Source organism: Podarcis vaucheri (genome assembly GCF_965113315.1).
Source record: "Podarcis vaucheri genome assembly, chromosome: 16".
NCBI classification, from domain to species: Eukaryota; Metazoa; Chordata; class Lepidosauria; order Squamata; family Lacertidae; genus Podarcis; species Podarcis vaucheri.
Window position 1 is genome coordinate 8,820,739 of NC_138754.1, and position 24,817 is coordinate 8,845,555.

Consider the following 24,817-nt stretch of genomic DNA (forward strand, 5'->3'; position numbering starts at 1 on the left):
ATCCATTAGGCCTCACTGCCATCCTGAAGGAAGCCGCTGTGCCACGGAGCAGGGCCCCAGCAGCCGCAACCTGCTCGGCAGGAAAAGCAAAATGAAACCAGTTGAAGTCAGAGACAGAGAGAAAAAATACAGAGAGAGCAAGCAAAGCGTATTGAGGAAGCGAGAGGAGAAATGCGCTCGAAGGAGCTTTCTTCTTTTCTTTTCTTTTCTTTTCAGGGGGGAAGAAATGGGGAGCAGCACGGGCGTTCGATGGAGCCGGAGGTTGTGGGAGGGGGCGGGCAGGAAGGGTTAGTACCTTTTCTTCAGCCTGAGCAAGGAACTTCAAGTTTTGGTCCATCAACCGGATCTGCTCATCCAAGTCCCGGCAACGGCTGTTTAGAAAGGCAGGACCGCGTCGGCAGGCACAAGTTCGGACGGGGTGTTGGGTTGGGGGGCAAAAGGAGCAGCAACGGAAAGGACACACACACACAAAGCAGAGCCATAAAAAGGGTGGGGGGAGAAGAAAAAAAAAGTCTGTCACAACATGCATGCTTAGCGGGGTAAGGAAAGAGGTTTTACAAAGGGGGAGAGAGAGATGGCACAATTCTACAGGTCTCATGCCAGGCAGGGAATGTTTCCTGAGAAGACCTGTTAGACCAGGCCCAGAAGTGTGATGGTGAAGAGAGGTTATAAAGCGGTAGCCTGGCCACCTCCGCAGACAGCCCTCCGAGCGTCGGTTGAGGTTCCTGCGCATAGCTGTCAACTTTCAGATTTGAAAATAAGGGATCAGCAGCCTCACCTGTCCCAGGGACGGTCTACGGGATATCTAGCAATCTGGGATAACAGCAGAAAGCAGCACTGGAATAAGGGAATTTCCTACAAAACGGCACTGGAATAAGGGAATTTCCCACAGAAAAGGGAAGGTTGTCAGCTATGCTCCTGTGCAAGGAGTGGTTCTGTGTGAGGGGACTGCGAACAAGATAGCTGCCAGCTGAAAAGGGAGGAGGACCACTGGCTCAAACACGGCCAGATGGGTGGGTATAAATATAAATATAAGGCAGGCCCCATAGAAGGGCCCCAAATGGGCCTCTCTTCCCTTCCCACAACAGGGACTGTGCATGCCAAGGGAGTCTGCGAGAGCGCAGGCCAGTTCTTACCAGGCCACAACAGGGGCAAAAACAACTTAAATATCAAAACCTATTGCCCTTAAGGCTGAAGAGAAGCTCAGGTGTAAGAGGGGGAACTGATGATGCTTGGGGTGTCACAAGAGCACCCAAAATAATATTCCGTTGAGTTCCAGACAAGGCTGCATGGAGCCTGCACAGCTGGCAAAATGCAGACATTTTGCACAAGAAAAAAACACACACTACCTTGGTGTGGGGTTTTTTTTTGGGGGGGGGGTTGCATGTGGTTTTGAATTCAGATAGTTTTGCATTTTGCAGTTTTAGGTGGTTGGTTTTGTTTTTTTAAGGTGGGATACACACAGTCCCAACTGAGAGGGGATTACTTCCAGCCAGGAATTGCACAGGAGTTAATGAAAAGCTCACAATGTAGAGCACGTTTTTTTTTGCAGGGGGCAGGGATAGAATTGTAGGCCTCCGGGTGTTGCTGGACTACAACTCCCATCAGCACCCAGCCAGCATGGCCCAATGGCTTGGGATGATGGAAGGCGGAGGAGCCCACTAACATCTGGGCCACAGGGCCCCCCCCAACCTTGATGCAGAAGCCCATTTCAGCTCCGTGGGGAGGCTGTTTCCATGCGTCTCCAGCCCATCTGCTTCTCATGCGCCACAGCTGGAGAAGGGCAATGGGGATGGGCTCAACCATAAAGATGAGGCACTCTCCCAGAGAACATCCTCCCCACCCCTGCTACCAGGAACCACGTGGGGAAGCTGTGTAAGATCTTCTGCATAACTGTAGTCGGTGAAGGAGAGAAAGGAAGACTGGCTGGCGCACAGTGAGAGGGTGGGCCGGGGGTGGCGGTGAGGAAAAGGAGGAGAGGGCTGGTGTGCAGGCCCTGTGCAAGAGATTTACACACAACAAGAGCAAGCGTGCAACACTTAGTGAGTGTAGCCCTGAGTGCATGTCTATATTGCAAAACTAGCGTCAGTTTTTACAGCAACGCCACTGGTAACAGTTCGGCCCAATAAAAGGATCCTGGGAATTCTGGTTCAGCAAAAGGTGCCAGGAATTGGGAGAGGATTCTGGGAGCTGTAGTTTTGTTAAGGGTGCTGAGAGCTGTTAAGAGACACCCCTCCCCAATTCCCCGAGTTACAATTCCCAGAGAGGTTTAGCGTTCAATCCCTCTTCTTCCCAGGGAATTCTGGGAATTGCGAGGGGCAACAACGCTTGGCACCCTTAACCAACTACAGTTCCCAGAATTCTTTGAGGGAAGCCAGGGCTGCTTCAAGAGCTTTAAATGTGTGGTGCAAATGGGGACGTAGAAACACACAGCTTTCCGTGAGAAGAAGCAACGGAAACTGGTTGCAGATACCATCTTACGGCATTAGATGTGCACCCAGTGTGTTTATATTTTAGAGGGGGAAACCTACTGGTGGGAACTTCACCTCACAGAAAGGCAGAGCACAAGTTCTGAAGTAAATGGTTTCCAGTTACCCCAACAACATTCTCTCCGAAGCTAACTTGTGAAGTGGGATATCAGACTCCCAATTAATTTTTTTTAAAGGACCGTGGGACAAAGGAAAACAACATATGGCATTAATTGCGCTTGCAGGGAACATATTTCAGCCGTCTTGCAAAAACGACAGGCCTGCCCTTATCAGGCAGTTGCGGAAGATTCGCTCGTTTTTCGCAAGGGGCAAAACTCTTGTTGGAGGCAGGGAGTATCACAATGTGTGTCCCCCCCCCAAAAAAAATGTGGCCTTGCCAGGACCTAGAAGCATGCTTGGCATTTTTTGCAGGCTGTCTCGTTTCCTCCTCTTAGCCCCCCCCCCACTCCATCCATCACATCAGCACCCCAGATGTGAAGCAGATGAGACGGAGCCCCAGACACACATCTGGAAGACTGCAACAGGGTGGCCCAGCCATGTTCGAATACAATGAATGAACCCCAAATGATCTTAAACAAGTGGACCAGGGGGTGGGCTCATCACAAGTCTTGCCTGTTTCAGAGATATGTGCAGTGGGGGGGGGGGGGGAAGGAACAAGGCCTGTTATTGTGACCCGACACTGGAATGTCCTGCTGCGGGAGATCTGTCTGGCGTTCTGTATTTGCCGCTGAATTTTTGGTGGTTCTGTGCTGATCTTGGGTATGGCGCCTGACATGACTGACACCAAGGTGCTTTTAAATTATTGTTATTCCCTTTTTCAATTTCACTGTGAACCAGAATGTGCATCTCACACCAATATGATGAAATCACCTTTGTCCCACTTTTTCCTAACACGGGCCACAATCGCGCTACACACTGAAAGTGCTACGATACCACTTTGAACACTCAGGGCTTCCCCCAAAGGATTCTGAGAGCTGTCATTTGATAAGGTATACCTGAAGGAGCGTCTCTACCCCCATTGTTCCACCCGGACACTGAGATCCAGCGCCGACGGCCTTCTGGCGGTTCCCTCACTGTGAGAAGCCAAGTTACAGGGAACCAGGCGTAGGGCCTTCTCGGTAGTGGCACCCGCCCTGTGGAACGCCCTCCCATCAGATGTCAAAGAGAAAAACAACTACCTGATGTTTAGAAGACATCTGGAGGCAGCCCTGTTTAGGGATGTTTTTAATGACTGGTGTTTTAATGTATTTTTAATCTCTGTTGGAAGTTGCCCAGAGTGGCTGAGGAAACCCAGCCAGATGGGCAGGGTACAAATAATAAATTATTATTATTATTATAAGGGTGCTAAGAATTCTTAGGAGATCCCTATGGCCCACCCAGAGCTATTATTTCCCAGAGTTCCCTGGGAAGAGGGATTGACTGCTAAACCACTTTGGGAATTGTAGCTCAGGGGAAGGGGGAACTCTCCTAACAGCCCTTCGTACACTTAACATACAATGGTTCCCAGGGTTTTGCAGAGGAAAGCCATGACTGCTAAGGGTCCTGGGAGTTGTTAGGAGAATAACCCCCCTCCCCATTCCCCTCACAGAGCTACAATTTCCAGAGTGGTTAAACAATCAATCCCTCTTCTCAGGGAACTCTGGGAACTGTAAAGGTAAAGGGACCCCTGACCATTAGGTCCAGTCGTGACCGACTCTGGGGTTGCGGCGCTCATCTCGCTTTATTGGCCGAGGAAGCCGGCGTACAGCTTCCGGGTCATGTGGCCAGCATGACTAAGCCGCCTCTGGCGAACCAGAGCAACACACGGAAACGCTGTTTACCTTCCCGCCGGAGTGGTACCTATTTATCTACTTGCACTTTGACGTGCTTTCGAACTGCTAAGTTGGCAGGAGCAGGGATCGAGCAACGGGAGCTCACCCCGTCGCGGGGATTCGAACCACCGACCTTCTGATTGGCAAGTCCTAAGCTCTGTGGTTTAACCCACAGCGCCACCTGCGTCCCATCTGGGAACTGTAGCTCTCCACAAAGAATACAGAGGTCTCCTAACAACTCAGCTCCGGTAATTCTTTTGGAGGAAGCCATGACTGCTTAAAGAGGTATGGGACTGCTTTCAATGTATGGTGTGAATGTGGCCACAATGAAGGCCTAACTCCGTCAACCTACGTACCGCCCTGCAGAGGGACTAACAGATGCTCACCTCTCTACACAGGAAAGAATCTACAGGTGTGTTTTTTAAAAAGCCACTGGTCTGTACACCATATTCCCCTGCCAAAAAACCCAGTTAAGATTTCCCACTAAAAAGAAAGTGAGAATGGGAAAGTGGAGAGCCACAATTCCTTCTAGCCAGCAGAGGCTGCCTCTAACCTTCGCCCCACACTCTGGGCCTTGCCTAACAGGGAGTTTTAAGGTGAGCTCGCTCGTGTTAAAAGCTTCCATGCAGCAGGGTGCCTCATGCAAAGAGAGAGAGAGAGAGAGAGAGAGAGAGAGAAGAAGAAGAAGAAAACACTCACGACTCTGCCAGCTCAGCTCTCTCCTCTGTACGCTCCAGATCACCTTCTATGATGACCAATTTCCGGGCAACCTGGGAGGAAAAGGAGGAAGAAGAAATTATTGTCAATTGGATTTGTTACCTGCCCTTCGCCATGAATTGGTGGATTTCCTCTCCCCAAAGAGGTGCGCCTGGTACCTTCACTGCACAGCTTATCACCGTACACTGAAGTTACGCCTCTGTAAATTGGCCTCTGGCCTATGGACTCACTCTAGCTGTTCTATACAGTTTTTAATGCTGTATTTCATATTACTGCAACCTGCCCTGGGACCTTCTGATGGAGGGCAGCTGACGAACCTAATAGCGTTAACCGTGATCCCAGGGCAGGTTCCCAACCATTTAAAAGCACAAGATTAAAATCATTTATACGTCTCAGGACACCAATACCTCAATGGCCGCCTCTTCCCATATAAACCGACCCACACCCTGCGATTGTTCTTTTGTGCCAGGCCTTTGGTTCTGAATCATTGGTGGTCTCCTTGAGTGAGTGAGATGTCTTAAACATGCTGTCAGGGGTTCAGGAGCAGAGGCACAGGAAAGGGAGGAAACAGAGAGCGAGGGGGAGGAATCAGAAGGAAATATGAGCGAGGACAGCGGCCCGAGATCTCCGAGTCTTTCCAGTGAGTCGGAAGACTCACAGAAAGGAGCGCCAGTGCTCAGAGCAAGGGGGGGACCCAGGGGGACACCCCAGGAAGAAGGGACCAGAGGGGACTCAGAGAGCAGCAGTTGGAAATCGGGGCCAGCTTCCCCAATAGAGGGCAGTAGGGAGGAAGGGTGCCAGGTATCGGGATCCGGCGGCTCGCCGCAGGAGGGAGAGCATGAGTCAGGACTGGCCACACCTCCGTCGGGGAGTGAGGAAACGGTCAAGAGGAAGGTGGAAGGTTGGGCGCGCACGCCAAGTTCAAATACACAGGAAGGCGGCACAGTAAGCAGCCCGGAAAGGGAGCCGGGTCCCAAAGCCCGCCGCAAGGAGGGAGAACGGTCCGGGGGGTCAGTGTCAGAAGAGTCCAGGAAGGAAGAGACCCAGGGGGGCAGAGGGACCCAGAGAAGAAGGGAAAGACGGAAGAGGTGGAGTAAGGCGAGGGTATTAAGTTGGTGTGCAGGAGGCGGAGACTCAGACAGAGCTTCGCCGGTCTAGCTTCTAAGACGTAGAGCTGCACGCTGCGGCTTGAAAATGGAAACTGTAACGCAATAAAGACTTTTATATAGTATTGCCGGCTAGCGTGGTCCTCTGTGAGCTGGGATCTGAGAGCAGCCCTGACACATGCCTTTTTAAAAGTAGGGTTGTCTCATTCACATATATATATATATATATATATATATATATATATATATATACACACACACACACACACACACACACTTCTTTTATGCCATTTTTACTCGATGTGTCTGTTTATATAGTGCTTTTTACATAGTGTTAGTTACTTCATGTTACCTTGCTTAAAAAAAAAGCAATGAATTTAATAAATAATAGCAGTAATTTGAAACCAATAAAAAGAAGGTGGGGAACCCTCCGACCTAGTCAGACCCCCCAGGCTTCCACATTTGGCCCACAAAGCAGTTTCCCCCCCCCCAAACCACCTGCCCCACACATGACATCATAGAGGCAACTCCTCAATTAGGTGGGAGTTATGTTTCGAAGCACTGCATGTTTAAGTGAAACTGAGTATACAGTGGTACCTCTGGTTACAAACTTAATTCATTCTGGAGGTCCGTTCTTAACCTGAAACGATTCTTAACCTGAGGTACCACTTTAGCTAATGGGGGGTCTCCTGCTGCGGCTGACGCACAATTTGTTCTCATCCTGAGGTAAAGTTATTAAACTGATGTACTACTTCGGAGTTAGTGGAGTCTGTAACCTGAAGTGTTTGTAACCCGAGGTACCCCTGTATTTAAAACACCATTGAAAACGCCTGCGCACATACTGAACATACGTAAATAAAATAATACAGTGGTGCCCCGCAAGACGAATGCCTCGCAAGACGGAAAACTCGCTAGACGAAAGAGTTTTCCGTTTTGGAGGTGCTTCGCAAAATGAATCTCCTGTGGGCTTGCTTCGCAAGACGACAATGTCTTGCAAGTTCCTGCTGGATTTTTTCCCCTTTCCCCCCCTTTTTCTAAGCCGCTAAGCTGCTTATCAGTTGATCCGATCAGCAGATAAGCCTCTAAAAGCCTCTAAAGCGCTAATAGCGCTAATCCGCTAATCCGTCAATGGGCTTGCTTCGCAAGACGAAAAAACCGCTAGACGAACAGAATCACAGAACGGATTCTTTTCGTCTTGCGAGGCACCACTGTAATTATTTTTATTTATACCCCGCCCATCTGGCTGGGCTTCCCCAGCCACTCTGGGCGGCTTCCAACAAAATATTAAAATGGCGGGGTTGCCTGCATATGACATCAAATGTGCATCAGGGAATGGCGCAGCCGCAGAAAGCAGGACTGAGCTCCCTGTGTGTCATGAGGGAGGAGTTCAACCCTGCTTGGTCAAGGCGCATCCGCTGTGGCTTCTCACCTCCTCGTACTTCCTGTCAGCCTCCTCAGCGATGTGCTTGGCCTCCTTCAGCTGGATCTCCTGCAGCTCCATCTTCTCTTCATCTTTCAGGGCTCTGTTCTCAATTACCTTCATGCCTCTGAGGGAGAACGGGGGGGAAGAAGGGATCGTCAGCATCCATTCCTCTGCTCTCCCGGTCCGCAGAAAGGCCTTTGGGACACAGGTGGCCTCTCCAAAACAAGAACCTCTCTGGCACACAGAAGGCTAGCAATGCCAGAGAAAGGCCTAACCTTCTACCCAGTTACACACACCAGGGGGTGTGATTCAGTTACCGTATTTTTCGCTCCATAAGGTGCACCGGACCATAAGGTGCACCTAGTTTTTAGAGGGGGAAATCAAGAAAAAAAATCTTCTCCCAGAGCTTCTTGGGGCTGCCGGGGGGAAGCCCGGGTTCCCCCACCCCCAGCCCCAAAGAGCAAAGAAGCCAAGGCTGCATGCGGGATGGATCCCGCTCGCTGTCTTAGCTTCCTCTTTAGCTGCATGCAGCTATGGCAATATCCCCACCTCCCGCAAAAGCCCACAGGAGCAGCGCACCCTTTAAGGAGTACGCGGCTCCTGCGGGCTTTTCTACGAGGAGGGAGAAGGGACTGACTGGCCGCATCAGTCCCTTCTCCCTCCTGGGGAAAAGCCCGCAAGAGCCGCGTGAAGCTTGTGTGCGGTTCTTGGGAGCTTTTCCTGCCTGCCTTCCCCCGCCTTTGCTCCATTAGACACACACACTTACTTTTTAGGAGGGAAAAAGTGCGTCTTATGGAGCGAAAAATACGGTACCACCTGAACATCCACCCACCCACACAGAATTTATACATAGCTTTGCTCAGTGCGAACAAGCTCTAAGGCAGGCATCCCCAAACTCAGCCCTCCAAATGTTTTGGGACTACAATTCCCATCATCCCTGACCACTAGTCCTGTTAGCTAGGGATGATGGGAGTTGTAGTCCCAAAAAACATCTGGAGGGCCAGGTTTGGGAATGCCTGCTCTAAGGAGCCCCTTCCTCTTGCAAATGCACCCACCTACCTTTCACTCTCATCGGCAGCTTTCTCAGCTTCCTCCAACTTCTGCAAGGCTGTCGCAAGGCGCTCCTGTGCCCGGTCCAGCTCCTCTTCCACGAGCTGAATGCGGCGGTTCAAGGATGCTACTTCTGCCTCGGCCTGGAGAGGAAGGGGGAAAACACTGGTGTGGGCACTGGAATACACTGGAACGGACTCGTTTGTTCCCCACCCCATTTAAGCAAACACAAGTTTCTAGCCCTTAAGAATGCTGTGCCGGCTGGAAGCTCATTCAAATCATCTCTGGCTTTCTTAAGATGCAGTGTTTAGCGATGGGGCTTAAGACAAGGGTTGGGAGAACCAATGTCAGCCTGAGGGTTAGTATTTCCTTGAAGGCAAGCTTCCAATAGCAGCAGGCAAGGCCATGTGCAAAAGTGGGCACGGTAGGGATGGAGACCGCTATTTTTTGCACTGCCGTGGTCAGAACTGTCTACATCCAACTCGCAGCATCTCTCCAGGCAGAGAAACATCTCCCCACCCCAATTTCACTTGCAATCCTTTTTAAAAAATAGAATTGTTAATGGAACAAAATAACACAGGCCAAATATATATATATAAAAGGATTTCCAGAAGTGAACATAGAAGTGAACACAGCAGGACAAGTTTCCATACCAAGACTGTGTACAACAGATTGCTATTACATGCTTCCAAGTAGCAGAAATGGGCTTACGTGTTCCTGTACCACATTATAAGAAAAAGACTCCCATTTCTCCATGAATACATTCTCTTGCTGTCTACCTTCTCCAGTTCTAACCAAATGTGTGCGAGCTTAAAACTTGCATTTTATGTCCCAGGTCTTAGTTACCCATTCCCTCATGCATAGTGCTCTAATCTCCCCCCCAAACACACACAGACAGAGAGTGATGTGGTGTTATTAATTCCCTGTCCTCTGTTAGTACAGTTTCTTTAACACATCCAGAAAGTAAAGTAGGCAAAGTTTAGCCTGTTACTAATATAATTTCCCTTGCTGCATGTTCCCAAAATTTTCTGATTTTTTGCATGCGTCCAAAATATATGTCATATTGCAACCTATTATTTATTTTTTTCTATGACAGGTGTGGGGGAACATCTGGCCACCCAGATGCTGCTGGACTATGACTCCCATTGTCCTTGTCCAAAAATCCAGTAGGCTCTTATTTTTGCTGTGAAACAGCTTGCTGTTGCTTAAGGATATCACTGCTCTTGCAGACTGAGAGTCTCAGCGCCACTGACAGTCCCAGAACAGGCAAGCTTTCCGGCAGGAAGTGACTTGCAGCAGAATTTTTCCATAATAGGATATTTTCTGCTGCTCCTTAAAAAGCAAAGACATAATCGTTACCTATTTTTATTAAATCAACAACGAAGCCAGCCCAAGTAGCGATTCCACAAAGTTGTTGCTTGTAACTTTTTTTAAAAAAATGTTTTTATTTTCTGTACCAAACTGCATTACAAAAATAATACTGATTAGGGTATGCATTTAAGCATAAACATAGATTTCTCCCCAAAAAAGAGTATTTCAGGATTCAGATTACATTTCTATTAAAACACAATACATTTCACAAGTAGGATTACTGGTAATAATCTCATATTTAACAAGACACTGGATCTACTATAATATCTAACATTAGTTTTTCCTGTACATTGTTTTCTATAAATGCATCTCTGGGTTATTTGTGGGGCCTGCCTGGTGTTTTTACATGAGTAGAATGTGTGCTTTTATTTAAAATGCATCTCTGGGTTATTTGTGGGGCATAGGAATTCGTGCATATTTTCCCCCCTTCAAAATATAGTCCGGCCCCCCACAAGGTCTGAGGGACAGTGGACCGGCCCCCTGCTGAAAAAGTTTGCTGACCCCTGCAGTATAACCTATAATCAAAACAAATGACTCCATTAATTAGATCCAAATTTCATTTTTCTCAATTCATCTAATCCTTCTTCGGTTCAACTAACACTTCAAGTTGCAGTTAGCTTTCTTTAGTGACTGACGCAAGGAAGAATTAATGTGTACGAGATACACAGTAAGATATAGATTTCCTCAAGGATCACCTACAGACTCAGACGACTTCCACCAGCGGCGAAATTCTGAGTAAGTGTTATAAAATGACCCACATTTCCTGCCTTGGTAGAATACCTTGCCAAATTCAATCACTTACTACTCAGCCAAAACAAATAAAAGGAAGGATACAAATGCACGTATTTGTATTCACGCCTCTATCCCCACCTGTGACTCATCAAGCTGCGACCTGGGAGACCACAGCTCAGCGGCAAAGCTCACTGGGTGTGAACCTGGAAGCCAGTCAATGCCTTTGCAGCCTAGCCTACCTCACAGGGTTGTTGTGGGGTTACATGAGGGGGGAGAAGAGTGCATGCCACCTTGAGCTTCCTTGGAGAGAAAAAGGTGGGATAAAAATGCAATAAGGGAGCCAGCGTGGTATAGTGGTTAAGAGCGGTACAGTGGTGCCTCGCAAGACGAAAAGAATCTGTTCTGTGATTCTTTTCGTCTAGCGGTTTTTTCGTCTTGCGAAGCAAGCCCATTGACGGATTAGAGGATTAGCGCTATTAGCGGCTTTTAGCGGCTTATCAGTTTATTGGATCAGCTGATAAGCGGCTTAGAAAAAGGGGGGGGAAACCCGCAGGAACTCGCAAGACATTTTCGTCTTGCGAAGCAAGCCCATAGGAGATTCGCTTTGCGAAGCACCTCCAAAACGGAAAACTCTTTCGTCTAGTGAGTTTTCTGTCTTGCGAGGCATTCATCTTGCGGGGCACCACTGTAGTCTCGTAATCTGGTGAACCAGGTTCGCGTCTCCGCTCCTCCACATGCAGCTGCTGGGTGACCTTGGGCCAGTCACATTTCTCTGAAGTCTCTCAGCCCCACTCACCTCACAGAGTGTTTGTTGTGGGGGAGGAAGGGAAAGGAGAATGTTAGCCGCTTTGAGACTCCTTAAAGGGAGTGAAAGGCGGGATATCAAATCCAAACTCTTTAATAAGTAAATAGACAGGACATCCCCAGAAAAAAGTTTACTGCTGCCTCTCCATACCCCCCGTAAAAAAAAAAGCCATGTACAGAAGGGTGTTTTTATTTAACGAAATCTGTATACCGCTCGGCTGTGAAACGAACCTCTAAGTACTTTACAAAAAACCCAAAGCAAACGTTTAAATTGCTATTGAGCTGTCCTGCCTTCTTACCGAAGAGCAGACCTGTTGAATTTAATGGGACGAAGCAGACTAAAAGTCTTGTTAATTTACATGGGTGTACTCTTGAGTACAACTTAGTACTTTAAACCTAAGCCCATAATTTCCTCTGAATGAATGCGATGTTTAAACCACACTTTCAGGTTCCCGCCTCTCCCCCAAAACGCCATGCTTCAATCAAACTGCTTTTAGCTCCTGGAAAAAGCAAGTCAATTTGATGCACAGATGTCAACCCAATTTAGAGAGGGGGTTTCCATGGAGGAAAAAAAAATCTCTGTTGAGAGGTCATTTTCAAGCAGGGGGATGTAGCTAGGCAAGGTAACGCTGAGTCCATTTCTGCCTGCCAAGCAGCAGTTAAGAAAGCCACAGTCTTTCTCCATGAAAGAGGCAGCAACCGCAAAACACTGGAAAGCCCCCAAGACACTGGGAAACACGGATTCGCCACCACCCAGATCTCCTTCGTATTTTGGATCCTGTCCCTGCAAGGAGTGTCCGGGTTTAGTTCAGGATGCTGAACTCGATGGGCCCTGAACTAACCAGCTCTTATGCTCCTGACCCAGTTCAGCCTGTTGCCCACACAGTTGCGGTCCCTCCTTCTTTGTGTAGCCTGACCCGCCACCCACCCACCGCAGCCCACCAGAACGGGTCAGCAGCTCCTAGACCAGCCACTGCAAAACGCAGGGTCGGTAGCAGTGGGACGAAAGGAGGAAGCAAGACCCAAAATTATAAGGTAGGAAAAGCTTGGAAAGCACGGTGCTTGCCAGGGTTTAAGAGGACCGGCGAAGAAAGCAGCACACTCCACCCTGGTCAGAAGTCAGCCTCCAGAGAGAGATGGGGAGAGCCACTGACTCACCCTGCCTTGGACACAGCTGCATCAGAGGGAGTGTCACAGCAAAAACCAAAAGCTTCTGGAATATAGTACAGTGGTGCCCCGCAAGACGAATGCCTCGCAAGACGGAAAACCCGCTAGACGAAAGGGCTTTCCGTTTTTCGATGCGCTTCGCAAGACGAATTTCCCTATGGGCTTGCTTCGCAAGACAAAAACGTCTTGCGAGTCTTGCGATTTTTTTCGCTTTCCCCCCTTTTTCTAAGCCGCTAAGCTGCTAATAGCCTTTTAGCCGCTAAGCCTTTAATAGCCGCTAAACCGCTAATAGCGCTAATCCGCTAAGCCACTAATAGGGTTGCTTCGCAAGACGAAAAAACCGCTAGACGAAGAGACTCGCGGAACGGATTATTTTCGTCTTGCGAGGCACCACTGTATATGAAGAGCTTAAAAAAATGTTTAAGTTTAACTTTATGAAAAATACCGAAGCTTTTCTACTAGGGATAACGGACACAGGTATAGCAAGAGAAGATCAGAAAATATTCCTCTATGCCACAGGAGCGGCAAGGATCCGAATTGCTAAAAATTGGAAAAAAGTAATTGTGCCAACCAAAAGGGAATGGCAAGACAAACTGTTAGAGTATATTGAACTGGCTGGATTAGCAGAGGCAATTAGAGATCACACTAGGCAAGAGTTTCAAAAAGCATGGGGGAAATGCAGAGAATACTTCACAAAACAGTGCCCTAAAATACATACTTGGACTTGTTTCGATTAATGTCTGCAGGAGACTTTGTGGATGTTTAAGTTATAATTAGAAAAATCTTAATAATTATTCATAAAGGAAACAGCTTATAAAAAGTAAATAAGGAGGCCAGATACAGGATAAAGGAAGTTTTTAATTTGGTTGTTTGTATTGTTGTATGTTATGCTTATTGTATGTTATGTTCACTTTTAATGAGGGTGGATTTCTGTATTGGGGTTTTTTTTTGTTACCGTATTTTTCGCCCTATAGGACGCACCGTCCCATAAGACGCACCTAGTTTTTTGGGGGGGAAATAAAGGGAAAAAATTATTTCCCCCCCAGGCGCGGGGATGGGGCAGCCCGAGCTTCCCCCGACCCCAGCCCCCAAACAGGCAGCTCTCTGCAAGCCGTGGAAGCCCAGCGGTGGTTCCCACTGCTTGAGGAGAGGTCCGCGAAGCCTGGACGCGCTGAGATCAGCGCGCGCAGGCTTCGGGATGCCGGCAACTCTCCCCAAGCAGCGGGAACGTTCCCGCTGCTTGGGGAGAGATCCGCGAAGCCTGGACGCGCTGAGGTCAGCGCGCGCAGGCTTCGGGATGCCGGCAACTCTCCCGAAGCAGCGGGAACGTTCCCGCTGCTTGGGGAGAGATCCGCGAAGCCTGGACGCGCTGAGGTCAGCGCGCGCAGGCTTCGGGATGCCGGCAACTCTCCCCAAGCAGTGGGAACGTTCCCGCTGCTTGCGGAGAGATCCGCGAAGCCTGGAGAACGAGAGGGGTCTACGCGCACCGACCGCTCTCGCTCTCCAGGCTTCAGCGAAAGCCTGCATTCGCCCCATAAGACGCACCCACATTTCCCCTTCATTTTTGGAGGGGAAAAAGTGCGTCTTATAGGGCGAAAAATACGGTATGTTGTAAATATAACTTCCAAGAAAAAAAACAACCAGAGGGAGTGTCACAGCAAGGGCAATGAGAGGCAAGAAGCCTGGAGGAGCCAGGGCTGGCCAGCATAGACCAGAGGGAGCCAGTATATGTGTGGGCCTCCAAAGGCTGTAGTGTAGACTATGACTCCAAGCATCCCTGACCGCTGGCTATCTGTTGGGGCTGACGGGAGTTGGAGCCCGACAGCCGGGTGCCACACTGGCTGTCCCTGGCATTGCGCTAGATGGGCTCTCTATCAGCCAGCTCCCTCTTCCCGTTCTTTTGCTGTTTGTCCCTGGAGCCTGGAACTCTGGGGCAGACTGCTTCCGGACATGGAAGTTCGAGTCTCAGGAGAGAGAGGTCAAATCAGCCTCTTTCGTGAACTGGCTTAATCCCTCTGCGACAATACAAGATTAACGTCTCGTCACCGCGGTAGGGAGCCCCACAGGGAATGCTGACCCGAGGGACGCACACTGCTGGCTCTCTGCAAGCCTTGCCCAGAATAGATCCCAAGGAGTCGTGCAGAGGTGAGAAGCAAAGGGGAAATGGAAAAAGATTGCCTTCCCCTCCTCTTCCGTTAGCATAGGGGGTCTCCAACCATTTTAGGACCATAGGTGAAGTTGGAGGCTTGCGCAAGTGCCGCTGACGCCCAACACTCACTTTCCTCCCCATTACCTGGATTAGCATCGCCCCATACCCCAAAGGAGGGATGCGGGTGGCGCTGTGGGTTAAACCACAGAGCCCAGGGCTTGCCAATCAGAAGGTCGGCAGTTCGAATCCCCGCGACGGGGTGAGCTCCCGTTGCTCGGTCCCAGCTCCTGCCAACCTAGCAGTTTGAAAGCACCTCAAAGTGCAAGTAGATAAATAGGTACCACTCTGGCGGGAAGGTAAACGGCGTTTCCGTGCGCTGCTCTGGTTCGCCAGAAGTGGCTTAGTCATGCTGGCCACATGACCCGGAAGCTGTATGCTGGCTCCCTCGGCCAGTAAAGCGAGATGAGTGCCGCAACCCCAGAGTCGACCACAACTGGACCTAATAGTCAGGGGTCCCTTTACCTTTACTATACCCCAAAGACAGAAAGAAAGCCCCCACACACAGACACAAGTCACTTATCCAAGGGATCTGGGCAAAGCCTGCTTTTTTCAAGGAACTCGAGTCAAAGTCAGATCTGAGCCTCAAAAAAACAACACAGACCTGAGATAGGAAGTGGGGAAATTATGCCGCTCTTTCCAACTTCCTGCTTCAGCTCTATGTCCTTTTTAGAGGTAACTGTCCACATCGCTTCATGGCCAAGGGGGTAGTGAATGCGTTGGGGCTTTGTAAGCACCCAGCAAAGACCTCAAGGGACGCCGCTGGACAGAAAAAGTCCTTCCACAAATGCAAGGGAGCCCAGGGGAACCCCGCCCGTTCCTCACACAGCTCCATCTCAACAGAAAGCAGAAAGCATCACCCCTTCTTCCAAGCTGCAGGACGACGCATCATGCCATGCCATATGGAGCTTTAAAAAGAACATGCCGCCGCAGCTTACATGACAATCTGTCACCACAGGTGTGACATTAATCCAAGAAAGGCTTGGAATCACCTTTCCAATGGGGTGTAAGTTAGGGTTACCAGACGTCCCCATTTCCCAGGGACAGTCCCTGGATTTGCGAATAAGTCCCCGGACAAATTCCGTCCCTGGATTTCATCTAATGTCCCTGGGAAACGCAGCAGCGGCAGTCCCAGCAGCCCAGAGCAGTTGGCTCTGGCTGGCTTCAGGAGCTACTCGGAAGTCCCCATATGAAGGTAGTGCAGGGGCTCTAAGATGCAGCTTCCGGGCTGCCTCCCCTTCCCTGAGCCTAGCAACTAAGCTGTGAAGGGAGGCTTCATGCTGCCTATCGGAGCAGCCTCCCAACTCCTACTTGTGTGCAAGCAGGATGGGGTGGGGATCTCTCAGCTGTGAAGGGAGGCTTCACACTGCCTATCAGAGCTTGCTTGCAAGCAGGAGGGGGCAGGGATCTCTCTTCCCAGCTGAGGGATCCCCGCCCCCTCCTGCTTGCAAGCAAGTAGGAATGGGATTGGGGCTGCTCCGATGGGAAGGGAGGCATCGCGCTGCCCAAGCCTCACCGCAGCCACCGCTCTCGGCCCTCCTTCTCCGCCTTCCATGCCTGACCCACCGCGCACCGCTTCCCCACCACCACCGAAGAACCAACAACTCAGGGGCTGCCCAGGCTCATGGAGAAATGAGATAGAAGCCACAGAGGAAGGGGAAACGTGGTGGTTGAGGTCAAGGCGGCAGCCGCCCCTCTACCACCACCATCGCTCCAGCATCAAGATCCCAAACGTGTAGTATGTATGTATGTATGTACAGTGGCACCTCTGGATGCAAACGGGATCCGTTCCGGAGCCCCGTTCGCATCCTGAAGTGAATGCAACCCGCGCATGCGCGGGTCGCGATTCGCTGCTTCCGCACATGCACGTGACGTCATTTTGAGAGCCTGCGCGAGCGGCAGAACCCGGAAGTAACGCGCTCCGTTACTTCCGGGTCACCGCGGAGCGTAACCTGAAAATGCTCAACCTGAAGCACATTTAACCCGAGGTATGACTCTATGTATATATTTTAAGTCTCCCCGGATTCAATTGGTCACCTTAGTGTAAGTGTAAGTGTATCAGTGGCAAGGGTTAAAGCAGAGCTTTCCAAACCGTGTGTCACGACACGCTAGTGTTTCAGCTACGGTGTGTTGTGTGAATACCCCTCCCGGGGCTGCAAAGGGGTAGTTTAACCCCCGGTTTTCTAGTAAAACTGAATGACTGTGTCACAAAATGATGAATGTCTAAATAGTGGGTCACCAACATGAAAAGTTTGGAAATCTCCATGTTAAGGCCACCAAGATGGCAGGAGCTTATCTGGGCAGCCGCTGCCTTTCCTGGCTGCTCTGGGGAAAGGGCACAGAAAGCCCTGGTTCGATCCCCAACATCTCCAGGACAGGTAGAGTTGGGAATGTCCTGGGGTATAGTAAAAGTGAGCTAATATAGTCTGACTCAAAACAAGGCAGTTTCCCAAGTTCTTATACGTCTCATCCAAGGGGCGGTGGCGGAACAGGCAAGATGGCCAGGGAGATCCAGCGATGTCGCTGTGGGCTGCAAATTAAGACCGTATCTGCAAGCAAAGGATATCTGGCATTCTTGTTATCTCAGCCAAAATTATCAAAGTTTGCATCGTTGACAACTTATTCCAGAACTTAAGAATTCTAGGCATCTGGCAGCAAGAACGCACATGCCTGACTTTGCAAAAATACATAAACGAAGAGACTCTTTGCTTTTTCTCACTTGCCAGGTCCGTCGGGATTTGGGATGCGGGGCACAAAAGGAAAAGGGGGTCCATTCACCAGCTCAGCCAAGCAAATGTACAGTCTGAAATAGTGGTCCTCATAACTAAACAGGCTGCCACTTATTCAAGTATCACATTTATATCACACCTTTTCTCCAAGAAGATCACAGTTGGATGACCATCTGTTATGAATGCTTTATAGTCGAGATTCCTGAATGGTGGCGGGCAGGCAGGGTTGGACCAGACAGCCCTCAGGGTCCCTTCCAGCCCTACAATTCTATGAAATGCTTTTCTTCCTCCTCATTTTATCCTTGTAACAACCCCGTTGAGGTAGATCAGGCTGCAAGTGAGTGAATGGACCAAGGTCACCCAGAAAGTTTCATGGCCAGGCGGGGATTTGAACCCTGGTCTCTCCCAGCTCCTAACCCATGGGTAGGCAGACTAAGGCCTGGGGGCCGGATGCGGCCCAATCGCCTTCTAAATCCGGTCCGGGAATCAGCGTGTTTTTACATGAGTAGACTGTGTGCTTTTATTTAAAATGCATCTCTGGGTTATTTGTGGGGCATAGGAATTCATTCATTCCCCCCCCAAAAAAGTATAGTCCGGCCCCCCACAAGGTCTGAGGCACAGTGGACTGGCCCCCTGCTGAAAAAGTTTGCTGACCCCTATCCTAACCCCTGCACCACCGCTGGTCCCCCAATGGACCTGAGCCTATGCGCAACGTCACAAGTGCCGTTCTACTGATGCCACAAGCACATAAGAGGAGCCTTGCTGGTTCAGACCATTGTCCCACCTAGTCATAGAATCATAGAATTGTAGAGTTGGAAGGGGCCCGGAAGGGTCATCTAGCCCAAACCCCTTGCCAGCATCCTGTTCTCACCGTGGCCAACCTGCCATCTGTAGGAAGGAAGCCTCCCCAAAACCAGACCTGAGAACAGCAGCGACTTCCCTGCCTGCGATTCCCAGCTACTGGTATTCAGAGGAATGGAAGGAGAACGCGGCCATCATGGCAGCCATGAATTTCATCTAAGCCTCTTTCAAAAGCCGTCCAAGTTGGCAGCGATTGCTACCTCTTGCGCGAGGGAATCCCATAGCATGCTGCAAATAAATGCTTCCTTTTTGTCTGTCCCCAAATCTTCCAGAGTTCGGCTTCTTTGAATGACCTCAAGTTCTAGCGCAGGCAACGACCAATTTACGCACCTTCCCATTGAAACGCAACCATGCGCCAAACCCTAAGTGACTTTAAAAATAGCAAAAAGAGCACAGGGAGGGCAAAAAGGCAATCCTGCGAGCCTTTGCAAGTGCAATCCCAGAAGCCCTTGCACCAACCATTGAGGCCTGTGGAAAGCTGGAGTCTGAGGAAGGGGGTTGAGAGGGGAAGACTCTGTTGGAGTTTGGTGTCTGGTAAGTGCTGCTGGTTTTTTAATGGGGGTTTTCAAGGATTTCCGGAGGTTTAAGAGGGTATTTGCAGGCTTCTCCAACAGTGTTTCAAATACAGTCATACCTCACATTACGTTTGCTTCAGGTTGCACGTTTTTAGGTTGCAACCCGGAAGTACTGGAAAGGGTTACTTCTGGGTATCACTGCTCGCACATGCGCAGACGCACAAAATGACGCCGTGCGCAGACGCAGAAGCGGCGAATCGTGACCCGTGCATGTGGGTTGCATTCTTTTCAGGTTGCGAACGGGCCTCTGGAACGGATCCCGTTCGCAACCAGAGGTACCACTGCATACGCAATTTCGTTTAAATGCACAAGGTCTCAGTACATAACCCCCATATAAATTGGGAGTTGCCTGCATTACTATTTATCTTATTATTTATTAAATTTATTGACAGAGAGGGAGGAAAGCTTCTCTTTTGCATTACCCTACCATGCTCTCCCAGCGCTTCTTCACAAAACTAAAGAGCCCCGTCTCTCTGGCGTCAAGCCCCATGCAACAGGCATCGGGCAGCCACAATCAATGCTGTACTGGCAGCCTTTAGGACCACTCCTTGCGGGCTGGATGGGAAACCTAGGAATTCTCCACGGAGCTCCCCCACTGCCAGCAACTGCGATGTCACTTCCTGCAGACCCGTCCAGGCCCCCTTTCTCAAATGTGCCCCCCCCCCCCCGGATCCCAGGGACAAGAGCCAGACAGAAGATTAAGAAGCTGATGGGAAGAGAAGTGTCCTGGGCAGCCAGGCAGGCGTGGGAACAGGGCCAGGGCTGCCCTGGAGCCAAACAAGAAAGGGGGAGGAGAGCTTAAGGCACTCAAGGAGGCCCAGCGCCAAGAGATCAGGAAAAGCTAACTTCTTCTGCCAAACAAGCCCTTGTCAGCACAAAGGAAAGCAGGCTCATGCCCTGCGGCCTTCTGTTTGCGGAGCCAGGGAGGGGAATGCTTGACTCAATGCCTTGCTCTTCTCCACCCCTCCTCCCGCTGCATCACCATGCAATCCTCATTCCCCCAGGTTATGAACGGACAAGGTGGTCTTGTCCAGTGCCTGAGGGCAAGAGGACCCTTCTCCAATTATCCTCTCCAACCTCCCTTGCATTGTGGAGCATTTTTTTTAAAAGTGTCAAACCTAAAGGTAAAGGGACCCCTGACCATTAGGTCCAGTCGTGACCGACTCTGGTGTTGCAGCGCTCATCTCGCTTTACTGGCCGAGGGAGCCGGCGTACAGCTTCCTGGTCATACAGCCAGCATGACTAAGCCGCTTCTGGCGAACCAGAGCAGCGCATGGAAACGCCGTTTACCTTCCCGCCAGAGTGGTACCTATTTATCTGCTTGCACTCTGACATGCTTTCGAACTGCTAGGTTGGCAGGAGAAGTGACCGAGCAACGGAAGCTCACCCCGTTGCGGGGATTCGAACCACCAACCTTCTGATCAGCAAGTCCTAGGCTGTGTGGTTTAACCCACAGCGCCGCCCGCGTCCCGTGTCAAACCTAGGAGGGATTAAAATCCAAACTCTACTACAAACCTCTCACTGGGGGAGCTGATCTCTCTCAGCCTGGCTTACACCACAGGGCCGCTGTGAAGATAAAATGGCAAGGGAAGACCGTGTACACCGCCCCCAAGCAACTCACAAAAGTAAGGTTATCACTGGAAGACATACGGCGAGAGGGAGACAGCTCTCCGAACACTGCTTGTGGGTCACTCCAGGTCAGCCTTCCCGCAACCTTGTGTTCTCCAAATGATGTTGGAAAAGGCCCATCAGACCCGGCTGAGGGTGAGAGGCGATGGGGAGTTGGGAGTCAAGAAATACCTGGAAGGGATCAAGTTGGGGGATCCATTTACAGCGCAGTGACAGCTAAGCTGTATTGCGCCATGTGTTAGTGGAGGCATTAGGATGGGTGGGGAACCATTTTTGAGACCGAGGGCCACATTCTGTCCTAGGCCACCTTCCAGGGGCCATGTGAACCAGGCCAGAGGCCAACATGGGCAGTGGAACCAAGGCTTTACCTTTCTACAGCTGGCTGGCTTCTACGCACACCCCTTTCTCATTCTCCATCCAGGAAAGGAAGAGGCATTATCAGCACTCAGGGACACATTCCAGGCAGGTAAAAATACTCAAGGACTGTGCATAGTGGAGCTGGCAAGGGGTGTGGCCTGAGAGAGAGTCCTACGGGACAGAGATCTGGAGTAGGGCTGGGCGATATATTCATATATTGTCCAAAACTGCTTTGAAGTCCATATCGTGATATTGGTCACATAGTTTTTGACCTGGCAACATTGCGTGAATCAGGATGTGAGCTATGCAAAAATCACAATGTGGGAAAATCTGCAAAGCCAGCCAACGCCTCTACATAGATCCATCCTTATTTCAGACATTGTTATGTATCAGTGTAATGTTTAGCTGGCAATATATCGTGATGCTGAAAACCAGATATTGCCCAGTCCTAGTCTGGAGGGGAAGATTTGGTCTCCAGGCCCCTAAATTCCCCACCGCCTGCATTCCCTAATAGACCTGAAAGAGAAGCGCCCCCAATTTCAGGAATCGGGGGGGACTCCCTTAGGTAGTCGCCTAGAGATTTTGCAGGAGTGCCCCAAGCGACCATCCAAACAGCCCTTGCCAAGCTTGGATTAGAATGCCTGCTTTGTTTCGGAGCGTTAATTTGCCATCAATCGGATCGCTCCCTATTTTGGAACGGCAGATGGTGTTCTATTTATACACGCCTGGACTCTTGGTACCAAAGTTAAAACTTCTCTTCCCCCGCCCCGCCCCCCAAAATGCAACCCAAACAGCAAAGTCAACGAAAGAAATCCCCCCACCCACAATCCACACAGCAAATTTGCTATATGTTCACTCGGCATATCTGTGCATAGGATTGCTCCTCTCCCCAAGCTTTCATCTTCAGAGTATCCTTAGATGGAGTAGCCTGGAGGAGTTTTGAGAGATTAACATGGCCGGGCTGTGTCCACAAAAACCACAAACGTCACAGACCAAGGAGAGAGAGGGAGAGGGAGAGCAGTGGGAGAGAGGGTGTGCAAACCACATCTCAATCCTAGACGAGGAGACTCCATTTTGGTGCACATAGCTTTGAGCTGAGGTCATGGAGGAACTTAAAGTGGCACAGATGTTCGAACAGGGCCCCACAGTCCGCCCGAGCGCTTCTGTACCAGGGTGCCAGTCACAGACACAGGGCTGTGTCACCCGGGGGCTCTCTTTCGATGCCGCCCTCCTCCCTGGGATCCGCTTTGACTTTCTCACCCTCCACCGCTCAGGCCCTCTTCCACCACATGTCTGCACTGCACTCAGTTTCGCTCACCGCACAAGGCAGAAAGCGAGCTCAGCCTGCCTCTGGGTGCTCAATAGCAGTGTGGTTATCAAACCAAGAAAAAGACTCCCCCTTCCCCACTATCCCCAGCCCCAAAAGGCAAGCGACCAGGACAAGATCCCGAGGTATAAAGAAAGACTTGCCGATTGCCTCTTTGTTGGTGGTCAATTAAAAGGGCCCTCCAGTCACCAAGGATCGCAGTGCACAACATTATTTGGGAAAAGTTTCTTTCAGGTCTTCCTTTATGGACTCTGGAGGATTAGGGTACCCCGGGCTTCACACTCCATGGGAACCTTCAACTCATCTCAACCAGAATGGCCAATTGTCAGGGATGCTGAGGGTCCTCAATCCCATCCTAGACATATGTGGCTGCCATATCATCAGTGTTAGAACTTAAGTTAGCGGCGGCTGTTTTCAGCAATTGAGCTTCTAGCCCTCAGCACCACAGATACATTCTGGGGGGGAAATATTCAAGGAGCAAGTGCTCAGTTCAAGAGGGAGGTTGAATAAAAGCAACTAACACAGCGGTTCTCAACCTGTGGGTCCCCAGTTGTTGTTGGACTACAACTCCCATCATCCCTGAGCTCTGGCCTTGCTAGCTAGGGGTGATGGGAGTTGTAGTTCAACAACATCTGGTGACCCACAGGTTGAGAAAGGCTGCACTAACGGGTTATGGGAGAGGCCTTGCAAAAACTTGATCGTTCAGGAAAGGCAGCCTAGGTTTAATCAGGGCTGCATACACATCAAATGTTTAGGGCACGGGGTGCCTCTGAAGAATCTTGGGAAGTGTAGTTTACTCCTCACAGAGTTGCAATTCCTAGAATCCTGCAAGAACTACAGTTCCCAGGATTCTATGGGAGAAGGCTAGTGTATGGAGTGTATACAGCCTAAGTTGTGGAATTTAGATTGTTTAATAAAAAAGAAAAGTTCAGCATTTGGGCAACAGCCCCAGTTATTGAGTTTCCAGCACACAACATCTGTGCAACACCCTGCGCTTGCTTCAAGCGGCCAGAACGGAGACGCAGGACAATTCTGCCTTGGGGCTCTTCAGATTATTATCACAACAAGCCTGCATGCAGCCACAGGTCAGTGCAATGCCCACGAGCCTCAGTGACGCAGGAGGGGGGGAGAAGGCAGAACTCAGGACCTGATTGCTTGAGAACAGGACTGCCTGCGATCAGATTCAGCAGAGCTTTCAAGTGCCGCAAGACCAGATGCCTCTCTGACGCCCAGCTGAGTCTGAAGGCCAGAAACTCCGAGGAACGACAACGTGGGTGATCTGGGTGGGTCAAAGAAAATTCTTGAGAGCTTCCCACCCACATCGATGTGCTGTCCCCCTCTACTCCACGGTCCCCCCCCAAAAAAATCCATCAGCTTCCATCTGGGATCCACCACGAAGCCGGGTCACCTAGCAGCCCCCTCTGCTCACTCGCCCACCTCAAAGGATTCCTCTTCGTTGGCGGTCAATTAAAAGGGGTGTGCGCAGCGTTATTTGGCAAGCGTTTCTTTGAGATCTTTATCGACACTCTGGAGGATTAGGGAACCCCGTACTTTTCACTCAGAGAAAATATAAAGCAGTATAGAAACGAAAAATAATATTACATTCCATTTAAAAATAAAATGGCGCCAGGGACATTCCTTTGCAGTGCCTGTAACCCAAGTTTAAGGTGCCATTTGGAGATTATCTTATATATCTGAGTTTCTTTTTCCAAGCAATTTCTGCTCTGCATAAAATTCAAAGCATCTGGCTATAAGCACATTTGCAGACCTAAGTTACCGGTTCGCTGTCGCAAGATATGGAGAGAGATGCTGCCTCTCCAAGGAGGGAATCAGGCCAGCTCATGAATGCTTGACAACTTGCCTGCCACGACAGCAAAACAAAACCTCCACAGAAGGAGGAAGTGTACCACTGAATGCTAGGAAGCTATTGGGTCTGTTTGTGGCCTTTCTAAAAGCATGAATGGAAGGCCTGCAACTCAGATATATAAGCTAGGTGCCAAATGGCTCCTTAAACCAGGGTTACAATCACCAAAAACGGAGTGTCTAGTTGCCATTTTGGGGGTAAGATGGCTCTGAAGTCTTGTTTTTCAAATGATGGACTGACTGGGATTGATTCTCAGTTAAACACCTGGCTAGTTCATATGACAACCATAATCTAGGTTAAGAGTTTAGAGAACTTGAAGAAGAAAAGCCCCTTGATCCAGGGACAGTCCACATACATATGGGCCTATTCCGACCTCTTTTTCTTAATGGTGACACGGACCATTCATAACGTAGGGATATTCTTCACAACTGTGAGCAGGGCAGAGGGGTGAAGACAAGCGACAACCATTAGCTATAAGGTTGTTCACTCCTCCTGCTTAGGCTGCACAGAAAAAGCATTTTGGTTCCTGAAATTCATTCTGATTGTGCAAATAAAATATAACTGATAGAATTCTGCAGGATGTGTTGCTAGTCAAGATC

At 49.9% G+C, this 24,817-nt stretch overlaps 1 protein-coding gene across 16 annotated transcripts in view; it reads right to left on the reverse strand.

The window, feature by feature from the left end:
• The window catches only part of TPM3 (tropomyosin 3), a gene marked incomplete at its 3' end in the record, with an annotated part of 73,914 nt that overhangs the window by 23,117 nt on the left and 25,980 nt on the right, over nucleotides 1-24,817 (reverse strand). For 8 of the 16 annotated variants that reach the window (XM_082202482.1, XM_082202477.1, XM_082202479.1 and 5 more), the window contains 4 exons: nucleotides 8,606-8,739; nucleotides 7,553-7,670; nucleotides 5,000-5,070; nucleotides 296-371 (listed from right to left, as the gene is read on the reverse strand). In XM_082202482.1, coding sequence (XP_082058608.1) covers nucleotides 296-371; nucleotides 5,000-5,070; nucleotides 7,553-7,670; nucleotides 8,606-8,739 — 399 coding nt within the window. The remainder of the gene's footprint in view (nucleotides 1-295; nucleotides 372-4,999; nucleotides 5,071-7,552; nucleotides 7,671-8,605; nucleotides 8,740-24,817) is intronic. The other 8 variants (XM_082202481.1, XM_082202476.1, XM_082202478.1 and 5 more) reach the window with 1 other exon arrangement.